This window comes from Ranitomeya imitator, chromosome 3 (assembly GCF_032444005.1).
Source record: "Ranitomeya imitator isolate aRanImi1 chromosome 3, aRanImi1.pri, whole genome shotgun sequence".
In the NCBI taxonomy this organism is placed as follows: Eukaryota; Metazoa; Chordata; class Amphibia; order Anura; family Dendrobatidae; genus Ranitomeya; species Ranitomeya imitator.
Genome location: NC_091284.1, coordinates 139511217 through 139532931, shown reverse-complemented (window position 1 = coordinate 139532931; position 21715 = coordinate 139511217). Strand labels below are relative to the sequence as shown.

The following is a 21715-nucleotide window of genomic DNA, read 5'->3' as shown; positions in this document are numbered from 1 at the left end:
CACCATTAATTCTAATTCATCCATTTTGTTGGCAAGGCTTCTGGCATTAGTATACATGCACTTGATGTTCCTCTCTGTACCTCTATTCTTTCTTAAATTATTAATTGATCTAACCCCACCGCCACCCCGAATTTCCTTATTTGTGCCCAGGTCTCTATTTGCACTATCTTCCCCTCCTATAAAATGAATACCCTCCCCCCCAATTCCTAGTTTAAACACTCTTCCAACCTTCTAGCCATTTTCTCCCCCAGCACAGCTGCACCTTCCCCATTGAGGTGCAGCCCGTCCCTAGCGTAGAACCTGTAGCCAACTGAGAAGTCGGCCCAGTTCTGCAGAAACCCAAACCCCTCCTTCTTACACCAATTCTTGAGCCACTTATTAACCTTCCTAATCTCCCGTTGCCTCTCTGGCGTGGCACGTGGTACAGGCAGTATTTAGGAAAATACCTCGTTGGAGGTCCTTGCTTTCAGCTTGTAGCCCAATTCCCTGAAATCGTTTTTAAGGACCTTCCACCTACCTCTAACTTTGTCATTTGTGCCAATGTGCACCATGACCGCTGGGTCCTCACCATCCCCTCCCAGTACTCTGTCCACCTGATCAGCGATGTGTCGGACTCGAGCGCCAGGTAGGCAGCACACCGTTCGATGATCCCTGTCTTTGTGACAGATTGTCCTATCTGTTCCCCTAATAATTGAGTCCCCCACTACCAGCACCTGTCTGGCCTGCCCTGCTCTCCTATTTCCCTCCTTACTGGAGCAGTCACTCCTCCAGCTTTCAGAGGACATGCCTGGCTGCAGCAGTGCTACCCCTGTACTGGCACCCCCCTCATCTGCCAACTTGGCAAACTTATCAGGGTGTGCCAGATCAGGACTAGCCTCTCTGGCACTCTTCCCTCTACCCGGCCTTCCAACTCTCACCCAGCTTGCTGCTTCACTGTCCTGCAGCTCCATCCTACCATCCCCCGCCTCATCTATCCCATTGGGTAGAATTATTTATGCATGTTCATAAAGAAAATATTTGAAATACATGTTGCATAGTTGCAGCAATAAATGCAAAACAGATGAATAAAAGAGCACTAAAACATTTGGCAGCGGTCCTCTACATTTACAAACTCCTCTGAAACTTATTGGCCAATTATTCTTGTTATTTTCCTAACAAAAAGATGTAAAGCATAATCTTGTGAAGGCAAAATGAGCAGATCACTGTGAACAATAAAGTCCTCAGAGGTATTAGAGGCTTGGGAATGTGGTTGTTCTAATGTTTTTTTTCTTTGTCCTATAATGACGTCTACTTTGTTCCTTCTTTTTTTACAAAATCAAAAGTTCCAAAATGAAAAAGTAATTTAGTAAAGATTGTTATCGTCACACTAAAACTCTAAAAGAGGAAGAAATTATGGCTTATTAATTTCCCAGTATTCTACAAACTCATTGTGGTCATTGTTGCATAAAACCGACAAGACAACTTTTGTGTGGGGCTGCTGACTTTCACCAGTTTTAGCATGTTGAAGTGGCCACATCATGGAGTTGAATAGAAAATTTTTTTTGTCTTTTTTTAATTATTAGATATTAGCTTGTAAAGTTCAGATTCTAATTTATCATCAGCCCACAAGGGCTTTATCAGAGTTTTTTTTTCTGGGGGTGTGTACTTTTTCTCCAGCATGATGACCGTGTTGACCAGTCATAAGCAAGAGGTGTCGCCAGGAAAAAAAAACATGCCCCTAGACGGTCAGAAGAACATGCTTTCTCCTCTGCGACATTTATGACAGATTGCTCTCCTCTCAGCCCTGATTCCTCTAGCAACTGTGTACTGTATAATACTGCAGAGCTAAGTGTCATTACAAACACCTATTGCAGCTACAGCTTTCCTCTCACAGAACTTTCAGGTCTGCTATATTCCCACTGATATGAGGTGTTTGTAAAGAGAGCTGTACTTTACTCTACATGGAGCTGTAGATATTAGGAATGTCTATCATTATATCTCACAGGAGAAGGCATGTTCTTTTCACCTTCTGGGGGTGTGTTCTTTTTTCCTTCTATGAAGCCTGCTGCTTTTGATTGGTCAACGTAATACAGAGGAAAACAGTTTATACCCCCAGAAAAGAATCTCCGAGACGCCCACTTGGTTTTATCATAAGTTATAATGGAGCTCCCCCAGACACAGGGCCACTCGGTCCGGGGTTGTCACGGTGGCTAGACCCGGTCCGTGACCCTGCTAAGGGGCGTCCAATAAAAGGTGATAGTGCGTAGTGCAGAACGCGAGGAATAACAAGGACACAGGGTTGCAGCTTCTCTACCTTTTTACTGAAGGTTCCAGGATCCGCAATCCAGAACACTGCTAACAGGGCTGGCTGAGACCGGCGGTCCGAAGGCACATCCAGAGTTCCCTTTGCAGGTGGAAATCAGTGTCTACCTTCTAGCACCTGTGAGTTGTAGTCCTTCCCTGCTGAGCACCACGGGATAGTCCTCACAACTGTCGTATCTGTCCTCTCTCTTCTCTCTATCCCCCAGTATGATATGGCTAGGACGCACCCGTATGATACGTAGGCCTGGAGTTATTCTGGGACCCTAGCGATGCCCCTCTCCCATGATTGCCTCCTATGTCCGTTTAGGTAATGTAAGGTAGACAGCCAACCTGTAGTTAACTGTCCTGCCGCTGTTTGAAGTAATGCGTAGAGTCTGTTACTTCCTCGGTGCTCCGGCCACCGGCTACGTGCTTCAGTAGGATGTTGCCATCCTCGGGGCATGACTCCTACTGGCTCTATCTCCTTTGTACTCTGATCCCGTTTCTCACTGCTCCACAGTATCCTTCTCTTCGTGTCCTTTCTAAGATGCCGCCTCAAGGTAGTGCAGGCGCGGCTCTTTAACAATCAGTCTTTTCTGCTAGGCCCCTGTCAGGAACCCACCTCTGACAGGTCCTCCCTGGAGCTCTCCCAGGCTACTTTCTCTTCTAACTTCCTATCCGACCCCTAGTTTTACCAGTGTGAGGAGTGACCTAGTAAATAGTGCCTTTTGCTCCCCCTAGTGGCCGGAGCGTGAAGTGCTTGTGATACCTGGTCAGATGAACCCCTTTAGTGCAGTCAGACATAACATCACCCTCCTTAGCGGCAAAGCGACATTACTGCAACGACCAGGTCTCTGGGGCGCTGCATATAACATAAACTTTACAAGATAATATCTATGCAGTCAAGATTAGAAATTTAAAAATAAAAATAATTTTGTTCAGCTCTGCAGCCACTGTTTTATGATGTGGTCAGTTTTACATGTTAAAATTGGTGAAAGTTCCTTTTTAACCCCATTAATGCTGGAATTCCAAACATCCCCTCTTAGAAGTTATGTATCGCTTCTGACCTAAAGGTTCTCCAATACTAAGGTCAGATTGGAAAAATTAGTCCATGTATGGATACTATTGAGTAGATATGTTTTGCATTTTAGGGGCACCGTGGTTGGTTATATTAGTAGGGGCATTTATTCTATTACTAGTATGTACTCTGTGAGCGCAGCTTTATGATTTTAATTATTTTATGGGCACTGCTCTGTGGTTTGCACTGCTTTAACAGTGAATCTGTCTAAGAGTACAATGTTATTGGATATTTTAACTATGTATGTTATTACCATGCAGGTTATTCTGTTTTGCCTGCTGTACAGTCCAGTGTTTTCTAGGTATGGCACTTTCTCCTAAAGTAATTACTTTACAATGGGCAAGTACGGTATATTTTCTCCATTCTAAACAGCGCTATACTATTCATGGATAAATTGAAAGAACACAAAGTCTAGCTGACATAAAAATAAATTATTATGCTAGGATAAAAAAAAAAAAACACTTATAAATTAGATAATGTTTCTTCACACATTTGTACCTGAAGGGAATGCGAGTCAATCAGGTTACAAGTATGGTATTGGATTATTGATATCACTTTCCTCTTATTACATAGCTAAAACAAGTCACATCTTGTTTCTTTTTGTGGTGTTTGTTTGCTTTCCTGCTTTTATTGTAAATGTTTACTTTTTGCCTCCAGGAAAATTATAGACAAAAAACAGCTTAATTGTTGCAGAACATCAAACTACGGTAATCATAGTTGAAAGTCGATTTATGTTTTTTGTTCACTTAAAGAGAACTTGTCACCAGTGGCAGAAGATGTGATTCTGTTTAGTGATCATAACTAATTGCCCCTTGGATATTGATGTTCATGTACAAATCATTATTCTGGTTATCACTGATAAAGTCCTTCTCTGCCTGATAAAACATTGGGAATAACTTTAATATTTATTCTCAAATAAAACACAGCTATAAGCCCCATTACATTAGCTACTCTGGACACCTGCAAATTTGTAGAGACCTGAAACCACAATAGAATAAAATAGAGAAACCAGCAAGTTTCAGAATGATGTATGACAGTATATAATGGAGTGCTGTACGTCACCAAACAGATTTCCCACAAACAAACATAAATAATGTAATGTAATGTCTTATGGTCAGTACACTCTCACCTGTAGAGTGTAAGCTCTTATGGTCAGCGTGGCCGTCTCTCACCTGTAGAGTGTAAGCTCTTACGGTCAGCGTGGTCATCTCTCACCTGTAGAGTGTAAGCTCTTATCGTCAGCGTGGTCCTCTCTCTCACCTGTAGTGTGTAATCTCTTATGGTCAGCGTGGTCCTCTCTCTCTCTCCTGTAGAGTGTAAGCTGTTGTGGTCAGCGTGGTCCTCTCTCTCTCCTGTAGAGTGTAAGCTGTTGTGGTCAGCGTGGTCCTCTCTCTCTCCTGTAGAGTGTAAACTGTTGTGGTCAGCGTGGTCCTCTCTCTCTCCCCTGTAGAGTATAAGCTCTTATTGTCAGCGTGGTCCTCTCTCTCTCCTGTAGTGTGTAAGCTCTTATGGTCTTATGGTCAGAGCAGTAGCGTAGCTACCAGGGGGGCAGAGAGTGCGGGCGCCCCAGGTCCGGTGCTCTGAGGGGGCTCACCCGGAGCTATGCTACTGTAACTGTATCGGCGCACCGACTATGGGGCCTGCCTCATTGCAGAGTCTGACTATAGGGGTGCTGCCTCATTATAGGGTCTGACTATGGGGTCCTCTCTCTCTCTCACCTGTAGTGTGGAAGCTCTTATGGTCAGCATGGTCCTCTCTCTCACCTGTAGAGTGGAAGCTCTTATGGTCAGCATGATGGTCCTCTCTCACACTTGTAGAGTGTAAGCTCTTATAGTCAGCTTGGTCCTCTCTCTCTCTCTCTCCTGTAGAGTATATAAGCATGGTCCTCTCTCTCACCTGTAGAGTGTAAGCTCTTATGGTCAGCATGGTCCTCTGTTTCACACCTGTACAGTGTAAGCTCTTATGGTCAGCATGGTTCTCTCTCTCTCCTGTAGAGTGTAAGCTCTTATGATCAGCGTGGTCCTCTCTCTCTCACCTGTAGTGTGGAAGCTCTTATAGTCAGCATGGTCCTCTCTCTCTCTCCTGTAGAGTATAAGCTCTTATCGTCAGCATGGTCCTCTCTCCCTCCTGTAGAGTGTAAGCTCTGAAAGTCAGTGTGGTCCTCTCTAACCTGTAGAGTGTAAGCTCTTATGGTCAGCATGGTCTTCTCGCTCTCTCCTATTTTGTGTAAGCTCTTATGGTCAGCGTGGTCCTCTCTCTTTCCTGTAGTGTGTAAGTTCTTATGGTCAGCGTGGTCCTCTCTCTCACCTGTAGAGTGGAAGCTCTTATGGTCAGCGCAGTCCACTCTCTCTCTCCTGTTGTGTATAAGCTCTTATGGTTAGCATGATCCTCTCTCTCTCCTGTAGAGTATAAGCTCTGATGGTCAGCGTGGTCCTCTCTCTCTCTCTTGTTGTGTATAAGCTCTTATGGTCAGCATGATCCTCTCTCTCTCCTGTAGAGTATAAGCTCTGATGGTCAGCGCGGTCCTCTCTATCTCTCTTGTTGTGTATAAGCTCTGATGGTCAGCGTGGTCCTCTCTCACCTGTAGAGTATAAGCTCTTATGGTCAGCGTGGTTCTCTCTCTCTCCTATTGTGTATAAGTTCTTATGGTTAGCGTGATCCTCTCTCTCACCTGTAGGGTGTAAGCTTTTATGGTCAGCGGGGTTATTTTTCTTTGTCTCTCTCCTTTCCCCAACATGTATATTCCTAGCCATTACTAGTTTTCCAGTATTGAAATTCTCAAATTTACTGCCTGCAAATCAATTTCTTGGGGAAAATTCATAGACGTTGGTAATTCGAATTTGAAAAGATCCACTAATTTCCTGATTTAATGATGTGGAGAGCATAAGTAAAGATGTGCTGCCATGGAGGAGTGGACTGGACACCTGACCTGCGAATTAAATTACTCATTTTAATAGTTACTTCAGTTTTCTCCTTAATAAATCCTCTCTTTTTTGTTTCAACTAGTAATTAAAGCTGCAGTTTTGATACAGAGATGGTATCGTTTCTACATGGCGAGGTTAGAAATGAGACGGCGTTACACCCTCAATATTTTTCAGTCTATAGAGTATACGGAAGAACAGACCCAGCTTCAGGTCAGTAACATTTTTATTTATACAAGTGTTATTTTGCATATTAAAGCTGTTGTTTAAGCTAAGTTAAAAAAAATGCTCACAGCCAGTAATGCTGCTAAAATTATTAAATAATATATATCCACCCTACGTTCCATTTCTTAGTCTTTGATGCTCCCCATTGCTATACTGTTGAATTTATATACCACATGTGACTTCTGCAGCCAATCAATGGCCTCAGTGGCCTTGGAGTTTTGGCTCAGTGTTTGGCTACTTTCACACCTCAGGTTTTTTGCATCAGGCACAATCCGGTGAATTTAAAGGGACACTGTCACCTGAATTTGGAGGGAACAATCTTCAGCCATGGAGGCGGGGTTTTTGTGTTTTTGATTCACCCTTTCCTTACCCGCTGGCTGCATGCTGGCTGCAATATTGGATTGAAGTTCATTCTCTGTCCTCCATAGTACACGCCTGCGCAAGGCAAGATTGCTTTGTGCAGGCATGTACTACGGAGGACAGAGAATGAACTTCAATCCAATATTGCAGCCAGCATGCAGCCAGCGGGTAACGAAAGGGTGAATCAAAAACACAAAAACCCCGCCTCCATGGCTGAAGATTGTTCCCTCCAAATTCAGGTGACAGTGTCCCTTTAAGAAAAAAAAAAGGATCCGTTTTTTTCCCGCCGGATCCGGTTTTTTTTTCATAGAGTTGTATTAGTGCTGGATTGTGCCTGATGTCCCAACGTTTCATACGTTTTTGCCACATCCATCAAAAATTAGCTTTCCGGCGGACGGACAAAATGTCAAGAGCAACGTTTTTCTGTCCGGCGGAAAACCGCACAACAACTGATCCGGCCAAAAATGTATGAAACGCAGGTAGAAATGGCTGAATCCAACGACTGGATCCAGTTTTTAACAGAAATCATGCATTTTCCATTCTGGAATATCTCTCTCACTATTTGCGACGGATCCGTTTTTATCAAATTAGCCGGATTGTGCCTGAAACAAAAAACCTGATGTGTGAAAGTAGCCTTTGGCTGCATCAGTCGCATGTGTATACAGACTGCGATATCTGCAGCCCATGTAAACAGTATGCTAGTGCAGAGCATTAGGGACAGTGTGCTGAAGCAAAAGGTTAGTATATATTTTTTTTATTATGGGCAGAATTTTGATTAATTTGGACAACCTATCTAATTCATCCATAAATGACAAAATAATCACTGCTTTAACAGTTTAGTTTTAACAGTTGCAGGGGTGGCGACAGATCTTGACACGGAGTGTTGCGTTGCTATTAGTGATGAGCAAGTGTACTCGTTGCTCGGGTTTTCCCGAGCACGCTCGGGTGACTTCCGAGTATTTGTAACTGCTCGGAGATTAAGTTTTCATCGCCTCAGCAGCATGATTTACAGCTATTAGCCAGCTTGACTACATGTGGGGATTACCTAGCAACCAGGCAACCCCCACATGTACTCAGCCTGGCTAATAGCTGTAATTCATTCAGCTGCCATGATGAAAACTAAATCTCCGAACACTAACAAATACTCGGAGGTCACCCAAGCAACGAGTACACTCGCTCATCACTAGTTGCTATACAGGGTAGCACTAAAGAAATCTTATATTAAGAAGGAGGATGTGAGTTGAGTGTAAGTAGTGGCACAGTAGGTCGAGTTGAGTACTAACAGCCATTTGGTGCAGTCTGGCTCGGTAGGGCCTCCTGCGGAGGGTGAGGTCTATGACCATGGTTAAAGGATCACTCAGGAAGGTTAATACACTTTTAAGGAATAATCCATTAATCGGCAACTGCATAATTTGCATCATCCAATGAAATATAGAAGTCAGAGTATGGTTGAAGCAGACCTGCAACTTTACGACAGACACTAGGACACATTGTTTATATTATTTCATATATCTGCCTGAAGTTTGCTTTGCATGAAATGGCTCATAGGGAGGTTTAGCATTCAGACATTTACCAAAAATTATTTCTATTCAACTTTATGTATTATTTCACTGTTTTTACCAGTCATCTTATCTCGTTTTCCAGCTTTCCAATTTTTTTACATTCATGATGGATCACTATGCACAGATTAATGAGCAACAACTAGGACCAGGTAAGAATTACCAGATAAGTGTTAGGCTGCATTCCTACTATAATTTTTGGTGATTTTTTTATGCTGAATATTTTCTAAAAAAATAGCTGATTTTTACTTAAAGTGAACCTGGCAACGGGATTTTGCTAAGTAAACTAAAGGCATTGTCATGTTGGCGCTGTTGTACTGATTAAAATGATACCAGGGGTGAACAAATCTGTCTTGTGTTTCTTGTGTAATCACTGTTAGGATTTTTTCAGTAAATGATATGCTCGTGCTCCGGAGTGGGACGGTAAGCACTTATCTTCCTGCTCTAAGGGCAGTCTCACACGTCCAGATATTTCCGGTACCGGAAAAATCGGTACCGGAATTATCCGTGTCCGTGTGCCGGTGCGTTTCTGTGGTACATCAGTATGGCACACGTGCGGCACGTGTGCCGCCCGTGTGCCCACTGGGTACCACACGCACCGTGCCGGAGACAGCGCTAAAGTTTAGCACTGTCCCCGGCATCGTGCTGAAGCCCCATTCATATCTTCCCTGCAGCAGCGTTTGCTGTAGAGAAGATATGAATATTAGTGTGTAAAATCAATATCCAGGTCCCCACCCCCCTCCCACCCCCCGTGCGCCCCCACCGCTGTGATTAAAATACTCACCTAGCTTCCGGATCCCTCGCAGCACCCTGTCCTGGCCGCACCTTGTACTGTATGAGCGGTCACGTGGGGCCGCTCATTTACAGTAATGAATATGTGGCTCCACCCCTTTGGGAGGTGGAGCCGCATATTCATGATTGTAATCGGCGGCCCCACGTGACCGCATACAGGAGAAGATGCGGCCAGGAGAGGAAGCAGCGCCGTCGAGGGAACGAGCCGGGTGAGTATTTTCAGAACAGCGGGGGGGACGGGGGGGTGCGCACATGGGGTGGGAGGGCGGGGGGCACATAGATCTTTATTTTAAACACACTTATTCATATCTTCTCTACAGCAAACGCTGCTGCAGGGAAGATATGAATGGCGAATTCAGCACCAGTGGGGGGGACAGCGCTTAATGTAGCGCTGTTTCCTGCACGGCACACGGACTGCACATGGACAACGTCCGTGTGCGGTACGTGCTTTACACGGACCCATTGACTTTAATGGGTCCGTGTAATACGTGCGCTCCCACGAACACTGACATGTCTCCGTGTTTGGCACGCAAAAAATCAATGACATCTGAACAGAATACAGATGCATTGATTTTTATGTGTCTACGTGTGTCAGTGGCTCCGGTACGTGAGGAAACTGTCACCTCACGTACCGGCGCCACTGATGTGTGAAACCGGCCTAAGACAGAGAAACCAAGGAAAGACTCTGCCCTCAGGCCGCCCCGAAGCACAAACATGTTCCTCATCATAGAGACAGAGAGAGACAGACTGTTTGTTCTTCGGGGGCAGCCTGTGGGCAGGTCTTTCCTTGGTTTCTCAGGCTAAGAAAAAGAAGATAAGGCCCTACCTACAGTCTCACCCGGAAGGACGGGTGTTGTGAATTCTGTTGTCGAACTCCCTCCTGTGGTCGTGAATGGTACTTCGGCGAGTTCTGTCTATGGGCTCCCTCTGGTGGCTATGAGTGAAGCTGCTGCTTCTGAGGTTCCTTACACAGGTGACGTGGTTTATCCTTTGGTTGGCTTCTCTATTTAACTCCACTCAGATCGTTACTCCATGCAGCTGTCAATGTTTTAGCATTGGTTCAGTTCGCTCCTGGATCTGCTTGGTGACCTGTCTTCTCCTGCAGAAGCTAAGTTCCTTATTGTTATTTTTGCTCATTGTTTCTTTGTCCAGCTGGTTATCCTGATTTTGTCTTGCTAGCTGGAAGCTCTGGGATGCAGAGTGGGCCCCCCCCCCCCACACCGTGAGTCGGTGCGGAGGTCTTTTTTGCACACTCTGCATGGTCTTTTGTAGGTTTTTGTGCTGACCGCAAAGATTCCTTTCCTGTCCTCTGTCTATTTAGTAAGTCTGGCCTCTCTTTGCTGAAACCTATTTAATTTCTGCGTTTGTGACTTTCATCTTTTCTCACAGTCATTATATGTGGGGGGCTGCCTATTCCATTGGGGAATTTCTCTGAGGCAAGGTAGGCTTTATTTTCTATCTCTAGGGCTAGCTAGCTCTGAGGCTGTGACGAGGCGCCTAGGGAGCGTCAGGAGCGCTCCACGGCTATTTTTAGTGTGTGTGATAGGATTAGGGCTTGCGGTCAGCAGAGCTCCCACATCCCAGAGCTCGTCCTGTATGAGTTTAACTATCAGGTCGGGTGCTCCTAACCACCAGGTCATAACAGACGGGCCTATCATTAACTGAAAACTTCTAACACTGATTACACAAGAACCACAAGATGGATTTCTTCACTCCAGGAATCATTTTAATCAGTATAACAGTGGCAACATGACAATGCCTGAAGTTTACTTATCAAAATCCTGCTGACAGGATCACTTTAATGGGTGCAAAAATGGTGCAGAAAATCTACAATGTGAAAAACTCACCAAAAGATAATTGTGGGAACTGTTGTGAATTCTGCTTTTGGGTTCCCTCCAGTGGTTGTAGGTGGGAATGCAGTTGTCTCTGAGTCGCAGTCCTGGCCAGGTGTATCTGCTGATTGCAGTTCTGACTGGGATATTTAGGTGTGCAGGATTCATTAGTCCTTGCCAGTTGTCAATGTTTCTTGTGAAGTGTTGGATCACTTTCTGGCTTCTCCTGCTTAGCTGCCAATTCAGCAAAGATAAGTGTCTGTTTCTTTTTCAGTGGCACACATGCAGTGTGCTTATATTCTGTGCTATTCATTTGTTTTTCTCTTGTCCAGCTTAGACTGTGTCAGTGTTTTCTCAGTCTTGTTGGATTCTCTGGAGTTGCAGATATACGCTCCACATCTTTAGTTAGATGGTGGAGTTTTTGTATTTTCTGCTGTGGATATTTTTGGAAGGATTTTTAATACTGACCGCTTAGTATCCTGTCCTATCCTTTCCTATTTAGCTAGTGTGGCCTCATTTGCTAAATCCTGTTTCCTGCCTGCGTGTGTCTTTTCCTCTACTACTCACAGTCAATATTTGTGGGGGGCTGCCTATCCTTTGGGGTTCTGCTCTGAGGCAAGGTAGGATTCCTATTTCCATCTATAGGGGTATTTAGTCCTCCGGCTGTGTTGAGGTGTCTAGGTTTTGTTAGGCACACCCCACGGCTACTTCTAGTTGCGGGGTTAAGATCAGGGTTTGCGGTCAGTATAGTTACCACCTACTCCAGTGAAAGTTTTCATGCTGCTCCAATGTCACCTGATCATAACAGGGAACCTCGTCTTACTCTAAGGCTGTGATACTATGCTTGCAGCAAAGAGGGACATGCCCACCTTCCTGGTAACATAGGCCTAACTATAGCCAGAAAATAAAACTAGTTTTGTCGCGCCCAGAAGCTGAAAGGACCATATATAGAAACATTGATGCATGTTTATCAATCTAAATATAATTTCTACCTAAACAACTGTCTTTCTTTTGTTGCAATATGGGGTCAATTCATTAAGACTGGCATTGTGCTTGACAAAACATGACAAATAAACGCTAAAATTAATGAACATATTCATAGAAGTGTAAAAACGACTGGCTCTGCCTTTCCACCTGAAAAACTTGGCTAGTTCACACGCGTCTAAAAAAAACGTCATTCACACATATCCTTTAGAGTTAGACTATATGAAAGTATCTACGAAATTCTTAAGTGTTAAACAAAAAGCAAACATAAATGCTTTATGTTGCAGACTTAATATCGGATATATTCAGCAACTCAAAAGAGGGACAAAAAAAGCTTTTGGACTATGAAACAATTGAAGTGCCTGACTCTTATGATGGACCACGACTTTCTTTTCCGTTATCTGAATCTGACACAAATATTCTCCTCGATGCTTTCAAGCAAGAAAAGGTAAGCCCATTAATCAGATCAGCAGGTCCCTAGAAATTGCTAACATTTGATTGGTTATAACTGCTACAGCTTTCTTGATCCATCCGTCCTTAATCCCTTCCTGCAAAACGATGTAACTGTACATCCAAATTGCAAGTGCTTTCCTGCAATCTGCCACACAGTTACTTCACAGGGATGACACAGGAGTAGCACCCATGCCAACTACAGTGTGTGCTTGGTCCAGTCTTGGCTCCAATCTCAGAACCTTATCCCCCCACATGCTGATATCAATACTGACAGCTGATTGTGATGAGTGTGACGGAGGGAGAAAACTCCCTCTTTCAGTCCAACATCACCCCACATCGTACTTGTGGGGTACCAATGGTTGCTATGGCAACAAGGCAGCTCGGCAATGGCTTTCATGACTGCAAACTCCTCAGCCTATCAGATCCCAGATGGTTTAATTATGAAAAAAAACAGCAAAGCCAACATATATCTGGTATCACTGTGGCTGTAACACACTATGAAACTATATCATGGCTTATACTGCATAGTGGTACAATGTGAAAATTACTTTTTGTGTTCATCTTGCCTCACAAAAAAATGAAAAGTGATCTAAAAGCTTCATATATTGCAAAATTAAAACAAAAACAAAAGCAAGCTTTGTGGCAAAGCATAATTAAAAAACAATACATGTTGATTATCACCATAAAGGTATTGAATCACAGAAGAAAGTTACCAAGTCAATTATATTGCATCATGAACCCCATAAAAGTATATACAGTTATATGAAAAAGTTTGGGCACCCCTATTAATCTTAAGCTTAATGTTTAATAAAAAATGTTTTTTTGCAACAGATATTTCAGTTTCATATATCTAATAACTGTTGGACACAGTAATGTTTCTGCCTTGAAATGAGGTTTATTGTACTAACAGAAAATGTGCAATCTGCATTCAAACAAAATTTGACAGGTGCATAAGTATGGGCACCCTTATCATTTTTTTGTTTTAAATACTCCTACCTACTTTTTACTGACTTACTAAAGCACTTTTTTTTGGTTTTCTAACCTCATTGAGTTTTGAACTTTATAGCCAGGTGTATGCAATCATGAGAAATGCTACTTAAAGTGGCCACTTGCAAGTTGTTCTCCTGTTTGAATCTCCTCTGAAGAGTGGCATCATGGGCTCCTCAAAACAACTGTCTAATGATCTGAAAACAAAGATTATTCAACATAGTTGTTCAGGGGAAGGATACAAAAAGCTGTCTCAGAGATTTAACCTGTCAATTTCCACTGTGAGGAACATAGTAAGGAAATGGAAGAACACAAGTACAGTTCTTGTTAAGGCCAGAAGTGGCAGGCCAAGAAAAACATCAGAAAGGCAGAGAAGAAGAATGGTGAGATCAGTCAAGGACAATCCTCAGACCACCTCCAGAGAGCTGCAGCATCAACTTGCTGCAGATGGTGTCACTGTGCATCAGTCAACTATACAACACACTTTGCACAAGGAGAAGCTGTATGGGAGAGTGATGCGAAAGAAGCCGTTTCTGCAAGCACGCCACAAACAGAGTCGGCTGAGGTATGCAAAAGCACATTTGGAGAAGCCAATTTCTTTTTGGAAGAAGGTCCTGTGGACTGATGAAACCAAGATTGAGTTGTTTGATCATACAAAAAGGTGTTATGCATGGCGGCCAAAAACACAGCATTCCAAGAAAAAGACTTGCTACCCACAGTAAAAATTGGTGGAGGTTCCATCATGCTTTGGGGCTGTGTAGCCAATGCCGGCACCGGGAATCTTGTTAAAGTTGAGGGACGCATGGATTTCTCTCAGTATCAGCAGATTCTTGACAATAATGTTCATGAACCAGTGACAAAGTTGAAGTTACGCAGGGGATGGATCTTTCAGCAAGACAATGATCCAAAACACCGCTCCAAATCGTCTCAGGCATTCATGCAGAGGAACAATTACACTGTTCTGGAATGGCCATCCCAGTCCCCAGACCTGAATATCATTGAACATCTGTGGGATCATTTGAAGAGGGCTGTCCATGCTCGGGGACCATCAAACTTAACTGAACTGGAATTGTTTTGTTAAGAGGAATGATCAAAAATACTTTCATCCAGGATCCAGGAACTCATTAAAAGCTACAGGAAGCGACTAGAGGCTGTTATTTTTTCAAAATGAGGATCTACTAAATATTAATGTCACTTTTCTGGTGGGGTGCCCATACTTATGCACCTGTCAAATTTTGTTTGAATGCAGATTGCACATTTTCTGTTAGTACAATAAACCTCATTTCAAGGCAGAAACAGGCCCGGATTTAGGGGTGGGCCCAAGGGGCCTGGGCCCTGGGCCACCCACCAAGCGGGGGCCTCCCACCAATATAGGGATAAATATCTCAAAACATGTAAAATACACGTCTCTTTGCTGTGAACCATATCTAATGATAAGGAATATTTAACAAAAGAGAAACTATTGAAAGTGTAGGGACCTGGCAACGGTCCTACATCTCAGTGGCTGGCGCAGAGCGGCAGAGTCATAGCACCTGACCTGTGTCAGCATTCACTGACCTGGCTAGTCAGAGTTCCTTAGTACCCTCCCTGTACCTAATGCTTAGCTTATGGCATGCGTCAGCCTTCTCTGATCCCAACAGAAGCTTCTAGGTGCTACCTATTCAGCTACATGATCGCTACCTCGGATTAGATGAGATGAGAGTTTGTTCAGCTACCTTTGAGGAAGGAGGTGGAGCCACGATGTCAGCGCGAGAAGAGGATTCTCCACCGCGGAGCGCGGCAGGACTTCACTCTGGATCTTCAGTCACTGAAGATCCAGAGGTGAAGTGGTTCAGTCTTCACAGTGTCGCGGTGGGTGAGTATGATCTCTGTCTGTGTGTGTGTCTATGTGTGTCTGTCTGTATATCTTTCTTGGAGCTCCTGTCCTACACAGTACCATACTGTATATACAAGTCCACACTATATCCTGCATTACAGTGTGTCTGTGTATACTGTATGTATATAGTATGGACCTGTTTACAGTATATTGCTGTGTATACACTTTATACCGCCCCTCAGCCTCTATTCTATATACAGCCAGCACAGCAACAGCCTCTGATATATACAGCCCAGCAGCAGCCCCTCATATATATACAGCCCAACAGCAGCTTCTAATATATCCAGCCCAGCAGCAGCCCCTTATATATATATACAGCTCAGCAGAAGCCCCTCATATATATACAGCCCAGCAGAAGCCTCTCATACATATACAGCCCAGCAGAAGCCTCTCATACATATACAGCCCAGCAGAAGCCTCTCATGCACATAGAGCCCAGCAGAAGCCTCTGACATATAGAGCCCAGCAGAAGCCCCTCATAAACATACAGCCCAGCAGAAGCCCCTCATATATAAACACAGCCCAGTAGAAGCTTCTCATACATATACAGCCCAGCAGAAGCCCCTCATATATATATATATACACAGCCCAGCAGAAGCCTCACATACATACAGTCATGGCCAAAAGTATTGACACCCCTGCAATTCTGTCAGATAATACTCATTTTCTTCTTGAAAATGATTGCAAACACAAATTATTTGGTATTAATATCTTTATTTAATTTGCCTTAAGTGAAAAAATACAAAAATAATTGTCCTAAAGCCAAATTGGATATAATTCCACACCAAACATAATAAAGGGGGTGGACAAAAGTATTGGCACTGTTTGAAAAATCATGTGATGCTTCTCTAATTTGTGTAATTAACAGCACCTGTGACCTACCTGTGGCACCTAACAGGTGTTGGCAATAACTAAATCACACTTGCAGCCTGTTAACATGGATTAAAGTTGACTCAACCTCTGTCCTGTGTCCTTGTATGTAACACATTGAGCATGGAGAAAAGAAAGAAGACCAAAGAACTCTCTGAGGACTTGAGAAGCCAAATTGTGAGGAAGCATGAGCAATCTCAAGGCTACAAGTCCATCTCCAAAGACCTGAATGTTCCTGTGTCTACCGTGCGCAGTGTCATCAATAAGTTTAAAACTCATGGCACTGTGGCTAACCTCCCTAGATGTGGAGGGAAAAGAAAAATTGACAAGAGATTTCAACGCAAGATTGTGCGGATGTTGGATAAAGAACCTCGACTAACATCCAAACAAGTTCAAGCTGCCCTGCAGTCCGAGGGTACAACAGTATCAACCCGTACTATCCGTCGGCGTCTGAATGAAAAGGGACTGTATGGTAGGAGACCCAGGAAGACCCCACTTCTTACCCCGAGACATAAAAAAGCCCGGCTGGAGTTTGCCAAAACTTACCTGAAAAAGCCTAAAACGTTTTCGAAGAATGTTCTCTGGTCAGATAAGACAAAAGTAGAGCTTTTTGGGCAAAGGCATCAACATAGAGTTTACAGGAGAAAAAAAGAGGCATTCTAAGAAAAGAACACGGTCCCTACAGTCAAACATGGCGGAGGTTCCCTGATGTTTTGGGGTTGCTTTGCTGCCTCTGGCACTAGACTGCTTGACCGTGTGCATGGCATTATGAAGTCTGAAGACTACCAACAAATTTTGCAGCATAATGTAGGGCCCAGTGTGAGAAAGCTTGGTCTCCCTCAGAGGTCATGGATCTTCCAGCAGGACAATGACCCAAAACACACTTCAAAAAGCACTAGAAAATGGTTTGAGAGAAAGCACTGGAGACTTCTAAGGTGGCCAGCAATGAGTCCAGACCTGGATCCCATAGAACACCTGTGGAGAGATCTAAAAATGGCAGTTTGGAGAAGGCACCCTTCAAATATCAGGGACCTGGAGCAGTTTGTCAAAGAAGAATGGTCTAAAATTCCAGCAGAGCATTGTAAGAAACTCATTGATGGTTACCGGAAGTGGTTGGTCGCAGTTATTTTGGCTAAAGGTTGTGCAACCAAGTATTAGGCTGAGGGTGCCAATACTTTTGTCTGGCCCATTTTTGGAGTTTTGTGTGAAATGATCAATGTTTTGCTTTTTGCTTCATTCTCTTTTGTGTTTTTTCATTTAAGACAAATTAAATGAAGATAATAATACCAAATAATTTGTGTTTGCAATCATTTTCAGGAAGAAAATGAGTATTATCTGACAGAATTGCAGGGGTGTCAATACTTTTGGCCATGACTGTATACAGCCCAGCAGAAGCCTATCATACATATACAGCCCAGCAGAAGCCTCTCATACATATACAGCCCAGCAGAAGCCTCTGACATATACGATACGATACGATACACTTTATTGATCCCGTGGGAAATTATGGTATCACAGCAGCACAACTTAAATCATAAAAATCATAAAGGAATTACATAGTTGACATGACAGTTTGTTGACAGAAGAGCATTATACATTATACATTAGAATAGGACATACACAACGAGTGATATAATGCCCAGCAGAAACTTCTGACATATAGAACCCAGCAGAAGCCCCTCATATATATATACAGTGGGGCAAAAAAGTATTTAGTCAGTCAGCAATAGTGCAAGTTCCACCACTTAAAAAGATGAGAGGCGTCTGTAATTTACATCATAGGTAGACCTCAACTATGGGAGACAAACTGAGAAAAAAAAATCCAGAAAATCACACTGTCTGTTTTTTTAACATTTTATTTGCATATTATGGTGGAAAATAAGTATTTGGTCAGAAACAAAATTTCATCTCAATACTTTGTAATATATCCTTTGTTGGCAATGACAGAGGTCAAACGTTTTCTGTAAGTCTTCACAAGGTTGCCACACACTGTTGTTGGTATGTTGGCCCATTCCTCCATGCAGATCTCCTCTAGAGCAGTGATGATTTTGGCTTTTTGCTTGGCAACACGGACTTTCAACTCCCTCCAAAGGTTTTCTATAGGGTTGAGATCTGGAGACTGGCTAGGCCACTCCAGGACCTTGAAATGCTTCTTACGAAGCCACTCCTTCGTTGCCCTGGCGGTGTGCTTTGGATCATTGTCATGTTGAAAGACCCAGCCACGTTTCATCTTCAATGCCCTTGCTGATGGAAGGAGGTTTGCACTCAAAATCTCACGATACATGGCCCCATTCATTCTTTCATGTACCCGGATCAGTCGTCCTGGCTCCTTTGCAGAGAAACAGCCCCAAAGCATGATGTTTCCACCACCATGCTTTACAGTAGGTATGGTGTTTGATGGATGCAACTCAGTATTCTTTTTCCTCCAAACACGACAAGTTGTGTTTCTACCAAACAGTTCCAGTTTGGTTTCATCAGACCATAGGACATTCTCCCAAAACTCCTCTGGATCATCCAAATGCTCTCTAGCAAACTTCAGACGGGCCCGGACATGTACTGGCTTAAGCAGTGGGACACGTCTGTCACTGCATGATCTGAGTCCATGGTGGCGTAGTGTGTTACTTATGGTAGGCCTTGTTACATTGGTCCCAGCTCTCTGCAGTTCATTCACTAGGTCCCCCCGAGTAGTTCTGGGATTTTTGCTCACCGTTCTTGTGATCATTCTGACCCCACGGGGTGGGATTTTGCGTGGAGCCCCAGATCGAGGGAGATTATCAGTGGTCTTGTATGTCTTCCATTTTCTAATTATTGCTCCCACTGTTGATTTCTTCACTCCAAGCTGGTTGGCTATTGCAGATTCAGTCTTCCCAGCCTGGTGCAGGGCTACAATTTTGTTTCTGGTGTCCTTTGACAGCTCTTTGGTCTTCACCATAGTGGAGTTTGGAGTCAGACTGTTTGAGGGTGTGCACATGTGTCTTTTTATACTGATAACAAGGTTAAACAGGTGCCATTACTACAGGTAATGAGTGGAGGAAAGAGGAGACTCTTAAAGAAGAAGTTACAGGTCTGTGAGAGCCAGAAATCTTGATTGTTTGTTTCTGACCAAATACTTATTTTCCACCATAATATGCAAAAAAAATGATAAAAAAACAGACAGTGTGATTTTCTGAATTTTTTTTTCTCAGTTTGTCTCCCATAGTTGAGGTCTACCTATGATGTAAATTTCATCTTTTTAAGTGGTGGAACTTGCACTATTGCTGACTGACTAAATACTTTTTTGCCCCACTGTATATACAGCCCAGCAGAAGCCTCTCATACATATACAGCCCAGCAGAAGCCTCTCATACATATACAGCCAGCACAGCAACAGCCTCTGATATATACAGGTAAACAGCCTCTGATATATACAGCCCAGCAGAAGCCCCTCATATATATACAGCCCAGCAGAAGCCCCTCATATATATACAGCCCAGCAGAAGCCTCTCATACATGTAGAGCCCAGCAGAAGCCTCTGACATATAGAGCCCAGCAGCAGTCTTTGATATAGATAGCCCAAATTTCTACAATATACATACATACATATGAACATATTTTAATCTTTAACGCCCTTTCAGGACTTCAAGGGTTGACAAGGTCAGATATACTGCATGAATTGGACTTTAGTGACATCATTAGTGATTTTGCAGCACAAAAATCAAGGAAAGTGCCCGGATTGAAAAAAAATTAATGATTTTACTTGAATTACTCTGTGTAAATGATTTTTGTAAATAAACTTGCGTTTGTTTAATTTTGTGTTTTTGCATTACATATTGCAGCACCTTGAAAAATGGGCCTCCCTCCAAAATGGGCCCCGGGCCACCCACCTCCTAAATCCGGCCCTGGGCAGAAACATTACTGTGTCCAACAGTTATTAGATATATGAAACTGAAATAGCTGTTGCAAAAAAAGCAATTTTTATAAAACATTAAGCTTAAGATTAATAGGGGTGCCCAAACCTTTTCATATAACTGTATTTAAAAACATTGGCAGAACTGATGTTTTGTTTAAATTCCTCGTAATAAAGAGTTAAAAGGTTTGCTATTTGCTAAGCTATTCGCTCTTGTAAATGACTAAAAGCACAACTCATCGCAAAAAAAAGAAAAAGATTAAATGTTGTGAGTTGTGATAACAAAAAAAGTGAAAAAAAGGATTTGTCAGAAAGGCATTCAATGCTCACTGTGACATCAAAGAGGTTAAAATAGTTTTCGAAATAATTAATGGCTTACTCTGGCCATTAAACGATTGTTGATCAGCTACATGCGGTTATTTAGTATCCTATTTATACAGGCCCACCAAAATTCTACATGCACAGAATGATCGTTAAAATGATTGGTTAAATAGGACGATGTGCTGGTAATAAGAATGTTTTTTAAGCAAGCTCAAAAATAATTTTACCCGACAAACATTTTATTCATTCGTGGGGTGATTGTTGGGCCTGTTTAGAGAGAGGCGAACATTCGGAAACAATTGCCCCTAGGAACACTCATTACAATGACTGTGGCATTGTTGCCTGTTAAACTGTACTTTACAGGACAATTTCAGATTTTATAGATCTTTTCCTAATTGTCAATGTGAAGAAATTCTAACAAGAAATGTCCCAATATATATACCGTATATACTCGAGTATAAGCCGACCCGAGTATAAGCCGACCCCCCTACTTTTGCCACAAAAAACTGGGAATACTTATTGACTCGAGTATAAGCCTAGGGTAGGAAATGCAGCAGCTACCGGTGAATTAAGGTTAAGTGTTTTTGAATATCCATATTGAATCAGGAGCCCCATATAATGCTCCATACCGTTCATTATTGCCCCATAAGATGCTCCATATAAAGCTGTGCCACATATATGCTCTGCACCGTTCATTATTGCCCCATAGATGTGCCATATAAAGCTGTGCCATATAGTGCTCTGCACCGTTCATTATGGCCCCATAGATGCTCCTTATAAAGCTCTGCCATATAGTGCTCTGCACCGTTCATTTGTGCCCCATAGATGCTCCTTATAAAGCTCTGCCATATAGTGCTCTGCACCGTTCATTTGTGCCCCATAGATGCTTCTTATAAAGCTGTGCTACCGGTATATATAATGCTGCCTGCGGCTGCTGCAATAAGGAAAAAAAATGACATACTCACCTCTCTTGCTTGCAGCTCCCGGGATCTCGTCCCGGCGTCTCTCCGCAGTGACTGATCAGGCAGAGGGCGGCGCGCACACTATATGCGTCATCGTGCCCTCTGACCTGCACAGTCAGTGCGGAGAGACGCCGGGAAGATGGAGCGTCGCCCGGCGTGTGGAATGGGGATAGGTGAATATGCGATACTTACCTGCTCCCGGCGTCCCGCTCCTTCTCCCGCACAGCTGGTTTTCGGTGCCGCAGCCTTTTCCTCTATCAGCGGTCACCGTTACCGCTGATTAGAGAAATGAATATGCGGCTCCACCCCTATGGGAGTGGAGTCCATAT

The 21715-nt window shown here is 43.3% G+C and overlaps 1 protein-coding gene across 1 annotated transcript in view; it reads left to right on the top strand.

The window, feature by feature from the left end:
- PPEF1 (protein phosphatase with EF-hand domain 1) overlaps positions 1 to 21715 on the top strand; it is a 108689-nt gene that overhangs the window by 11997 nt on the left and 74977 nt on the right. Inside the window, exons 2-4 of the mRNA XM_069760064.1 lie at positions 6365 to 6492; positions 8509 to 8575; positions 12319 to 12479. Coding sequence (XP_069616165.1) covers positions 6365 to 6492; positions 8509 to 8575; positions 12319 to 12479 — 356 coding nt within the window. The remainder of the gene's footprint in view (positions 1 to 6364; positions 6493 to 8508; positions 8576 to 12318; positions 12480 to 21715) is intronic.